The sequence below is a fragment of the Carcharodon carcharias genome, chromosome 9 (assembly GCF_017639515.1).
Source record: "Carcharodon carcharias isolate sCarCar2 chromosome 9, sCarCar2.pri, whole genome shotgun sequence".
Lineage (NCBI taxonomy): Eukaryota > Metazoa > Chordata > Chondrichthyes > Lamniformes > Lamnidae > Carcharodon > Carcharodon carcharias.
The window spans coordinates 83,279,871-83,292,195 of NC_054475.1; the positions used below are offsets into that span (position 1 = coordinate 83,279,871).

General features: G+C 38.5%; 1 protein-coding gene across 1 annotated transcript in view; it reads right to left on the bottom strand.

Annotated features, from left to right (window-relative positions):
• wdr44 (WD repeat domain 44) overlaps window positions 1-12,325 on the bottom strand; it is a 60,621-nt gene that overhangs the window by 23,110 nt on the left and 25,186 nt on the right. Inside the window, exons 5-8 of the mRNA XM_041195854.1 lie at window positions 8,749-8,879; window positions 6,456-6,560; window positions 3,299-3,435; window positions 2,484-2,567 (exon numbers count right to left, since the gene is read on the bottom strand). Coding sequence (XP_041051788.1) covers window positions 2,484-2,567; window positions 3,299-3,435; window positions 6,456-6,560; window positions 8,749-8,879 — 457 coding nt within the window. The remainder of the gene's footprint in view (window positions 1-2,483; window positions 2,568-3,298; window positions 3,436-6,455; window positions 6,561-8,748; window positions 8,880-12,325) is intronic.

The following is a 12,325-nucleotide window of genomic DNA, read 5'->3' on the forward strand; positions in this document are numbered from 1 at the left end:
GAGAGAAGAAAAGAATGGAGTTTTCATCATCTGCTGGTTTGGCAATTTAAAATCATTTTCTCTTCAGAAAGGTTCTCTTGGAGCTGCTTAGACAGATGGCTGAGCAATATTTTACCAAAACCATGTGTACTAAGGACATTACATCTTATTTTATCAGAGTAACTATTATTTTTTTAAAACCAAAACAAACCACTTCTGGTAAAAGTAGTCTAACAACACACATGCTGCTGCTTTCTAATGGAACACTGTAAGAGTGTAGCAACTGTAACCAATTGCATAAATTTGACTTGGTCTGATAGTAAAACATACTGCATACACAGAATGAGTGAATCAAGTATGTTACAAAGAGGCACAGCATAGTGTTAGATTTAAGGTTGCAGTCATACAATATCACAGATCTCAAGCTTGCATGAAGCTTCCCATTTTAAATGTTTGAATGCAGTAGCTTGTTTTTACATAGTATCTTTAACATCAGAAAACAGTGTCAGGAGCTTCACAGAAGCACACCAGGCAAAAATTGATTGAAAGCTTGATCAAAAAGTTAGGTGACTCAAACTTATGCAAGACAACATCCTGGTATACCTCCCAATACACAACTATAATGCTGAGTTATATCGTCATTTTTGCGTCAATGGACACCCCAAAATTCAGCTTTGTCAACAACTGCATAACTGCTCCCCAGAAAAAATAAGATTTATGTATTATTGAATAGGAAGTCTAAATAGTATCCTTTATTCTAGAATAAAGTTATTAGAGTAATATTTTTGTTTTTAAAAAATGGTATTTTATTGCATGCAGGAAATTCCTCCAGTTGGGTCTACCTTCTTGTGCAGCTGCTCTAGTAAATTACGGTAAACTTTTCCTGAAGTCTTGGAGTGGTGCCAGTGCAAACCATAATGAGTTCCAACCAGCCTGAGGCTTGCTCTGGTCTCCAACCCAAGATTGAGGGATTGAGAAACAAGCATCAAAAGCCTGGTTTCCAAGAATTGAGATTTCTAGAGTGACCCAGTTTGAAGTTATGCCCTGAACTGTTTGCAACAGAGCCACTCCATAACACTCCTTGTAATGCTCAACAAGAGCAGACCAGAAGTAAGAATCACCATATTCTTGAGTCGGGGTCAGCAATCTGTGGCTCCAGAGTCACATGCAGCTTTTTAACATCTCATTTGTGGCTCCCAGTTTTCCAATTAGCATTATCATGAAAAAAGCCTAAAGAAAATTAAGTCAAGTAAAGTAAGGATGCGTTTCTATTGTGAAGATAAGGTTAAACTAGGCATCTGAACACACATACTGGAAATACAAAGAAAAAAAGACGCAAAGATGATAAAAAGCCACAATAATTCAATGTTGGGTCTATTTTAATTTTAAGTTTTTTTAATTGATATATAAAGTCAGTACTTAATGTATTTAATTTCTTATAAATGCAAATTATATATTCCACCAGAATCATTGCAATCCACCAAGTATTTGGCTTAGAATTGCAGGATTTTCGTCTCGTGGCTCCCAATAGTTTTAATTTTAGGAAATTTTTTTTTTTAAAAAAGACTCTTCAGGTAAAAAGAAGTTTGCCGACTCCTGTACTAAGGTCTCCAAGTTGGCAAAAAAATGGAATTAACTTCTAGAAAAGCAAGTTTTTTTTTTAATAAAATGTACATGTTACACAGTCTTTCACTCAAATGTCTAATTTGTGCTGATCATATAAATCATAAATAAATAAGAATTCCCCAAGCTCTCTCGATATCCAGAGTGAGAACAGGCTTTTAGTGGTGACAAAAGACAGACTCTTGTACTGTGCTACCTAATTTGGCCTTAAGTGATGTAATACACAAAGGATATAGAGGCATTTGAGAAGGTGCGGAGAAAATTTACAAGAATGATAGCAGAAATGCATGTTTATACATATCAGAAAAAGATTGACAGACTGGATCTCTTTTACCTTGAGGAAAAAAGAAAGCTGAGGGGTATCTTTAAAATTAAGAAAAGATTTGATAGAGAGGATGGAGAGAGAATGTTTATATTTGTGGGGAAAGAACATAATTAGAGGCCACCAATATAAGCTAGTCACAATCAAATCCAATTGGGAATTCAGAAGAACTTTTTTAATCCAAAGAGTGGTAAGATTGTGGAACTCACCACCATAGTGAATGATTGAAGTGAATAGTATAGATGCATTTGAAGGGAATCTGGACAAGCACAAGAGGGAGAAGAGAATAGAGACTTACAATGGTAGGTGGCGGGGGGTGCTCAATTTGACCACAAACATCATGGATTGGCTGGGCTGAATGACCTGTTTCTTTGGTGTATAGCTTATGTCATCCTACGCAACTTAAAACCATGCTCTAATTTATGTTGCAGAAAACAAATTTAGTATATAAAATGACATTTCCTCAAAGTATTGCCAAGTATTTCCCATTCAGCAAGTTAATTTGAAACACAGGAACAGTTCTACCATTTTTCCTGAACAGTATAAACTATTAACTTACGTTTTCTGTTTGATTTTGTGGCCATCTTGCTCAGTTTGTGTTGTATGGATCTTTTCTTCATCATCTGATTGTGCAGCATCATTACTACAATGACAAAAAACCATGCTGATGAAAGCTTACCATTGACTTGTTAACATATGGATATTTTACATGCAGTTATTAGTCCAAATTCCTCACGAGTTAAGAGTTTAAAATCAGATCACAAACTGATTCCTCGTACTAGGTTCATAAGCATTTCTCCTATTAAGTGACGTTAGGCATCAACTGAAGTAATGAACCATAGTGACTCTGAAGTGTACAATGAGTTAGAGGCAATTACATCTGAATAGATATTAAACAGCGCCTGAGACAATTAGGAATATCTCCTGCTCACTTTATTAAATGTTAACTAAACAGACTATTCAAGTGAAACCTGTTTTGTGCTCTGACTTTGGAGAAAAATGTACTCCGTAGTCAGTAAATTTGGAAAAACATTGTATAGTGTCATTTTAATTCTGGTAAGATTTAATTTATGATTTGTAACAAGCATGAAACCTCACCAACAGTATTATGTTACATGTCATATTTTTACAAGTTATCTGATTGGATATACAGAAACTTTCATGGTTGGACACTGCAGCCAAAAGAACAGTAGCTGAAGTGATGACATATGCCTAAATTCACCATGAGTTGTTAGACAAATTTAATATAGAAACAACTTTCACTAGAAATTAGAACACAAGGCAGCCTGGGCTTAGTATAAAATAAGTTTCATGGCTACATGGACATAATCATTAGAAATGTGGCAGGGGCAGATATTAGTACTGACCACATACCTCACGTACTCCTTTGTTCGCCGCATGATGTGTAATGTCAGTGGGTTAAGGCCTTTGGGAAGCTTTTCCTCTGCCATATTCAGAGGGATTTCTTCCCCAGTGTCGAGATTCTTTACCATCACACTTGCTAGAATTTCCTTTTGTAAAGCAAGAAACAACTTAACACTCAAAGTGAGCCTGATTAATCTCTCAGATCAAATGCACATAATTAAACCTCTGACATGAAAGAACTAAAGTAGTACACAATGGGCAGCAAGAACATGAAGCTGCTGTAATGCACAAAAACAATTTTATTGGCTGTTGATATTATTTACTAGGCATTATGATATAAAGGTGAAAAAAGGGCAAAAGGAGTGTGCAAATTTAATTTTGCACAGCAGCAATGGCATCGCTCCTCAAACCATTTGCAGCTTCTTTAAATGAAAATCAGTCTTCCTGAATAAAAAGTGACTGCGCTGTATAACGCATCAACTACAGCCAATTTTGCATCAAGTTGAAAAGGAAGGAGTTGAGCACCAATATCAAGAGAGAATCAATAAACCTCATCCTGCAAGGCAGAATTTACACCAAGGGTTTTGCCACATGTCTGACCTGTGCAGGCAGGACATGTGAAAGTCAAATTCTTAAATTAGATAAGACATCTGCTATATGATGAGGCCTATCCTTACACATTGAAAATGCATGTAAAGATGATAGATGAAAGGATGTCCTTATGCCACCTCAAGTGTTATTGCAATATAGGGCGGAAGCAACATCAGATTGGCAGTTATTTGTTCAACAAAGAGGATTGGCACAGTTCCCATGAGCTGACTGGCTGCATTTCTTGGAGCCCTCAGGAAGCATGCACCAAATCTAATCCATCAACTCTTAAACATAAGCACTGGCAGCGCCAATCAGTGCAACTATATCAGTAACTGATCAGTGTTGCACCTCACAGAATTGTTACAGTGCAGAAGGAAGCCATTTGGCCCATTGTGCCTGCACCAGCTCTCTGAATGAGCATTATGACTCAGTACCATTCTCCTGCCTTTTCCTCATAACACTTGCACATTGTTTCTATTCAAATAATCATCCAATGCCCTCTTGAATACCTCGATTGAACCTTCCACCACCACACTCCCAGGCAGTGCATTCCAGACTCTAACCACTCACTATGTGAAAGGTTTTTCTCACATCACATTTGCTTCTTTTGCAAATCACTTTAAATCTGTGCCCTCTTGTTATCAATCCTTTTAGGAGTGGGAACTGTTTCTCCCTATGTATTCTATCCAGCCCCCTCATGATTTTGAACACCTTGATCGAATCTCCTCGTGGCCTTCTCATCTCCAAGGAGAACAGCCCCAACTTCTCTAATCTACCTTCATAACTGAAGTTTCTCATCCCTGGAACCATTCGAGTAAACTTCTTCGGCACTCTCTCCAATGCATTCACATCCTTTCCATAGTGTGGCACCCAGAACTGCACATAATACTGCAGCTGAGGTGTAACTAGTGCCTTATATAAGTTCAGCATAACCTCCCTGCTCTTGTACTCTATGCCCCTATTAGTAAGGCCCAGGATACTGAATGCTTTATTAACTGCTCTCTCCACCTGTTCTGCCACCTTCAATGATCAATGCACACATACACGGAAATCCCTCTGCTCCTGCACCCTTTAAGAATTATATCCCTTATTTTATATTGTCTCTCTGTGCTCTTCCTACTAAAATGCATCACCTCATACTTCTCCACATTAAAGTTCATCTGCCACCTATTTGCCCACTCCGCCAACTTTTACACTGTCCTCTTCACAGTTTATAATGTTTCTAAGTTTCGTATCATCCGTAAAATTAGAAATTGTCCCCTGCACACCAAAGACCTAAAGATGAAACATCATAAAATCTGTGGCAACAACCCAGATTCAAAGTGCTCCGACTAGATTTTGTTTCCTCCCATCCTGCACCAAACACAGGGCCATCATAACAAAAGAAAAATAAGAGACGACAATTTCAGGAGCATCACATTAAAGATGTGGTGTGATTATGTTCTTCACAGGGTGGAAACCATACACTTCCACATGTTTCATTGTCTTAGATTGATCTTAAGTATCAGATAATATAATTTATATATAGTAAATAACTTTACTATTTATAAAATAAACAGGGAGTCAATATACCAGGCTCAATTTATCTATCCACCGATAGTGAAATTTTATCTTCATATATTAGTTCTGCAATAGGAGTGAGATCATTCAAGTATACCAGCAAATTGCAAACATAATTCAATTCACTGATCCTGCAGACAATATTTCAGTGCGTGAAAACTGAGGGGTGAAATATCAGCTGGATACTTTTATTTAAGAAAATCAACTGTTTCTATGTTCAAAAATACATAGTTCAATGCATTTGATAAAAAAAATCCTTTGTGGGATGAGGAGAGAATGAAACATGAAAATTCAATTTCTGCATAACCAGGGTGCGACAAGTGCTTCAATATCTCTTGATTCCTATCAAATCATACTGGAGAGTGCATGTGAGAACGTAGAAATTAAGCAGCACCAGGTTGTACGGTGATGGTCTGCAGGAATGAACACCATGAAGATACTCATCATTAAGTCTTGATTAAGGAGAATGGTCACATGGTTCTGATATTGAATATCGACTGGCGTTAAGGACCAGACATCTATGGAAAAGACAGTGCTTCAGGAGAACTGGAGAGAAAATTGTCAAAAAGAGCGCCAATGTTGTTGGACATTTTCAAAATCATTATATTAAACACAGATAATATGCTGACAAGAAAATTATTTTAACCTCTGTCCTTCAGTGCACTGTTTGTCTTGGGCGATCACCGAATACCACAATTTGTAATGACTGTAATGGTCATAACTTTCAGTTTACAAACAAGGTAACTAAATACAGAGCATTTGCTCCACATATTCTGAATACGCTTTTGGAGGTCACAACATTTGTAGGTGGACATGAAATATCTCGGTCAGATAACATTTGGTCTGGAGATGGAGATTGCAACAGTTTGAAATGAATTACGAATTAAATTACAGGGATTAATCTTTGTATTCAGAATATCAATTTGAATAGCTACAAGGCACGTCACACTTTAAACCGAGAATATACCATCACTTTTCACTTATTTTTGCTAGACTTGTTACTATAATTTTTCACCTCATCTGTAAGTTCTCTTCCAGAGTTTGATCTTGGTCTTTGTGGTCCTATTACCTCCATTTCAGGAATGCCAAATGTTGATTCTCCAGCACCTTTTCCATTTTCCTAAAAATGGGATTTAAAAGCTCACTCATCAGATAATTTGGCAACCAGGTAAATTGTATCTTAACATAAATTAATCTGGGTTATTAAGTTTTGTTTTCACTTAATGCACGCTAAATAATTCAGAAGTTCCTGGGAGGTCATTGTGCCAATGATCTGCAACGCACAAGATCCAATTTCTCATCTATTTGAAAGTGAAATGGAGCTCTGCCAAATAATTTATATTAGGAAGGAAGATTCTGTATATTTCCCAGAAAAGATTTCAGACACTACAAGTACAAAGTAAGAGATTGCATTAGATGCCCCAACTCTAAAATTAACAGAAAATGAACTTTTAAAAACTAGGATATTAGTGATGATGATAGATAGGACTAGAAAGGAATGTAAGTAGACCATTCAGTCCCTTGAGCCTGTTCTGCAGTTGATGAGATCATTGCTGCATCCTAACTCTTTTCACCCAGTTCCACTCTATATCCTTTTACATCTTTTGCCAAGTAAAATTGATCAATCTAAAATTGTTAATTGAGCAGACAACTACTGCTTTGTGGGAAGTTTAATACTTACATCACCTTTTGCTTGGAGAAGTGTTTCCTAACTTCTCTTCTGATTGGCCTGGCTCTGACTTTAAGATTTTCCCCCTTGTCCAAGAATCCCTAGAAAATGTTTCCTCCTAATCACTATAAATCCCTTTCAAAATCTTAAAAACCTCAGTATTTCAAGGAAACGAACTTAGTTTATGTCATCTCTGCTCATAGTCTAACACTCAAAGCCTGGTAATGCAATCTGGTGAATCTGCACTGCGCACCTTCCAAGGCCAATTTATTAAAACTTTCTGTCCTTTATAGTCTTATATTATCATTCTATTAGCCTTTTTGATAATTCTTTTGTACTGTTACATTTTAGTGGTCTATGTATATGCACTCCTAAACCTCTTTGGATCTCCACCATTCCAAGCTTTTCATCATTTAAATGCCAAGTCCTCCGCCCCTTCTTGGCTCCAAACTGATGACCTCATACTTAACCTGTATTGAAATCCAACTCTCTCAGTTTCACCCACTCAATTAATCTCCGTCTCTTTGTAATGTTATGGTCCTGTCTGTCCTACTTACTGTACCACCAATCTCAGTCATTGGCAAACTTAGATATATGGTTCTCTATCATTTACTCAAGTCATTGCTATAGTGAATTCTTGAGGCCCCAGTCAATCGGGTACATACCCATTATCTCCATGTTCTATCTTCTACCTCCTAACCAGTCTTAATCATATCCACTGACTTCAATTTCAAGTTTTAATTTTAATAAAGTCTCTTATGTGGACCCTCACAATGCTTTCTATAAGTCCATATAAACTACATCCATGGGCATTCCTCTGTCTAATACTTTAGTTACTTGCTCAAAAAATTCAATTAGGGTCATCATGCATGCCCTATCCGTTACAAATTCACATGGACTCTCCTCAATCAGCTAAAATTTCTTTAAGCACTCAGTCTCTGTCCTTAATTATAGATTTCAATAACTTCTCCACAAAAGATGTTAAGCTAACAGGTCTATAAATTCCTGGTTTCTCTATCACCTTTCTCTACAATAATTAAGCAGTTACAGAACTCAAACATATTCTTATTTTGATTTCTCCTTCGGTGTTTCTTTGAATGTTTCTACTATGGAAGTGTCTGTCAGTGTGTCATTGTACATGTTATCTTGTGCAGAAAATGTCGGGAATCTAGTTGATCCAGGAGAATCCAACCTGCGCGGCCTTAGAAAAGGACGATGACAGGGTTGAGTGGAAGGGGTTGGGAGATAAAGGAAAACTGTTTCATCGTTGTCGGATTCTTCACCACCTGTCCAGTATTGAGGCTCTTGGTTCTTTAATATCTTTTAATCAAAATGTAAAACGAGTTTGCAAATTCTTGCTTTGAGAACAATTTGGTTTCTAACTTAAATCTTTAAATCAAAGGAGCCCTGAAAACCAAACAGTAGGCACAAAAAATATCCCTTGAGACAATCTCTCAGAGCCCTTGATAAGAAAAATTATTTTGACCTCTGCTTACAAACGGATACAAGAGCTTTAGTGCTGAATACTGTATTCATAAGTCTGCACCTGTGTACCAAAAGTAAATCTAAATAAATAAATAAAGACACATCGCATTTAACAAGTTGCTTCAAAAAGCTAAAATTATTGCTTTCTACATACCTGTGCAGTAACAATTTTGTCTCCACTGGTTGCACTTGCAAGATCTAACGAATGCTGCAGTTCTTTGGCTAGATTTTCTACAGCAGTGTTGGGACTCACGAGTCCACTAGGCGCAACAGGATCTGTGGGAACTGTATCAAAAAAATTACACCACTTCTAAACTAGAATTTTTCGCTCAACCTCATTATATCAAATGGCTTTTAGAGCACAGATTAATAATTATGCACCAGTAAACCAAACTTAATGGCCAGAATTTTCCCATTGGCAACCTGGGGGCAGGGCCCACTAGCCGATGGGGAAATGATGGGGAATGATATCGGGAGGAACCCCCGACTTCATCCCGGTCCTTTTAAATTTTTAAGAAGGCGGGTGGACAGCGAAATCAGCTGTCTGCCTGCCGACCTGTCAATGGTCAATAAATAAATTTCCTCCTCACACCACATTTACTCCTTTTGCTAATTATTTTGAATCTGTGCCCTCTAGTTCTTGATTTTCTCGAGTGGGAACAGCTTCTCACTATTTACCCTGTCGATAACCCTCAGGATCTTGAATAGCTCTATAAAGTCTTCTCTCAGCCTTCCTTTCTCCAAGGAAAACAGTCCCAACCTCTCCAATTTATCCTCATCAGTTCTTTATCCCTGGAATCATTCTTGTGAATCTCCTCTGTACTTTCTCCAATGCCTTCACATGGCACCCAGAACTGGATGCAGTGCTCCAGATGAGACCTCACTAGTGTCTTACACAAGTTTAACATAGCCTCCTTAGTCTTGTATTTAGTGCCCCTATTAATAAAACCCAAGATACTACATGCTTTATTAACTGCTCTCTCAGCATGCCCTGCCACCTTCAATGGCTTATGTACATATATACACCGAGGTCCCTTTGTTCCTGCACCTCCTTTACAGGCTCTCCGTTTATTTTATACTGTCTCACCATATTTTTCCTGCCAAAATGAATCACCTCACACTTCTCTGCATTGAACTTAATCGGACACTTGTCTGTCCAATCCACCAACATGTCTGGGTCCTTTTGAAGTTCAAGATTATCCCCATCACAGTTGACATTTCCAATCTTCATAATATCTGCAAATTTTGAAATCATGCCCTAAACGCCACAGTCTAAGTCATTAATATATATCAGGAAGAGCAAGGGTCCCAACATTGACCCCTGGGGAACTCCACCACAAACTGTCCTCCAATCTGAAAAACAACAAATTATCACTACTCTTTGTTTCCTGTCACTCAGCCAATTTCTTATCCAATTGCCTATTTTCCCTTGTATTCCATGACCTAGAATTTTGCTCAGTCTGTTGTGTGGCACTGTAACAAATGCATTTTGAAAACCTACATACAACACATCAGCAGCGTTTCCCTTATCAACCTTCTCAGTTACCTCCTCAAAAAATTCCAGCAAGTTAGCTAAACATGACTTTCCCTTATGAATCCATCCTGGCTTTCCTTAATTATCCTGCACTTGTTTAAGTGATTATTAATTTTATCCCGTACTATAGTTTCCACAAGTTTCCCTACCACTGAGGTCAAACTGACTGGTCTGTAGTTGTTGGTTTTATCCTTGCGCCCTTTTTTGAACAAAGGTGTAACATTCGCAGCTCTCCGGTCCTCTAGCACCTCTCGTGTTGAAGGAAGACTGGACAATTATCACTAGTGCCTCTGCAATTTCCACTCTCACTTCCCTCAGTACCCTTGGATGCATCTCACCCATTCATGGTACCTTATCTATTTTATGTAAAGATAGCTCTTTCAATAGTTCCTTCCTCTCAATTGTAAGTTCTTCTAGTGTACCAGTTACCTCCTCTCACCACTTCAGCATAGGTAGGATCTTCTTCCTTTATAAAGACAGATGCAAAGTGCTCATTCAACACCTCCGCTATTTCTCCAGCCTCCAGAGGCAAGTCCCCATTTTTGTCCCTAATCGGCATTATTCTTTTCCCACCCTTTTATTATTTTCATGCTTGTAGAAGACCTTGGGATTCCCCTTTTATGTTTGCTGCCAGCCTCTTTTCATGCTCTTGCCTTGCTTTTATTAGTTTCTTCACTTCACCCCTGTCCTTCTATATTCAGCCTGATTCTCCATTGTATTTTCTGCCTGACATATGTCTTCCGCACACTTGTTCCTTTTCATCTTTACCTCTATCTCTCTAATCATCCAGGGCACTCTGGGTTTATTTGTCCTACCTTGCCCCTTCAAGGGAATATACCTGCAATACATTTTTTTTGACAGTGGCCCATTGTGCAGCCACCGTCTTTTCTGCCAACATTTGATTCCAACACACTCAATTCAGATGCATTCTCATCTCATTGAAATTGGCTTTCCCCCAATTAATTACCCCTGCCCTGGATTGTTCCCTGTCCTTTCCATGATTAACCTAAACCTTATGATACAATGGTCACTGTCCCCTAGAGGCTCTCCCACTGATATTTGATCCACTTGGGCTTACTCATTCCCCAGAACCGGGTCCAAAAGTGTATGTCCTCTCATTGGACTGCAAACATACTGTATAAAATTATCTTGAACACATTCCAGGAATTTTCGCCCCTCTTGTCCCTTTCTATATTTGGATAATTGAAGTGTCCCATTATGATTATTCTATAATTCTTGCACTTCTTCATAATTTCTTTGTAAATTTGTTTCTCCACATCCCTTCCACTAGTTGGTGGTCTATATACCACACCAATGAATTTTATCGCACCTTTTTCATTCCTTACCTCTAGTCAGAAAGATTCCGTCCTTGACCCCCTTTGGATGATCCTCTCTCTCCAGCACTGTAATGCCACCTTTAATCAATATTGCCACTCCACCCACCCCCCGCCTTTTCTTCCTTTCCTGTCTCTCCCAACACCTTGTACCCAGGAATGTTTAACACGCAGTCCTGCCCTTATTTGAGCTAGGTCTCTGTTGTATCAATATCATAATTCCATTTGTCAACCTGTGCCTGCAGTTGACCAATCTTATTAATCACACTGTGCATTCACATGCACGTTAGCCCTGATTTAGGCTTTTTTACTTTCCCCCTTATTCTGACCCCATCTAATAACTTACTATTGCCTACTTTTATTCTATTAAACTCTCCAAGTATTCGATCTACCTTGATACTACTCTCTGATATATCCTCACTATCAGTTGATATTTCACTACTTCCCACTGCCAGTTTTTCTCCTCTGCACTCAATTTCCCCTCAGGTTCCCACCTCCCTGCCAATCTAGTTAAAATCCTCCCCAACAGCAATAGCAAACTCCCCATGAGAGCACTGGTCCCAGTCCTGTTAAGGTGTAACCTATCCTTTTTATGCAGGTCCCACCTGTCCCAGAACTGATCCCAATGCCTCAGAAATCTAAAGCCCTCCCTCCTACTCCTTTTCTCCAGCTGTGTGTTGAACTGCTCAATCTTCCTATTCTTATGCTCACTAGCACGTGGCACTGGAAGTAATACTGAGATTACTGCTCTTGAGGTCCTGCTTTTTAGTTCCCTCACTCCCTAAAATCTGCTTTCAAGACCTCATCCCTTTTCGTGCCTATGTCATTGCTCCCAATGTAGACCACAACTGCTGGCTGTTCAC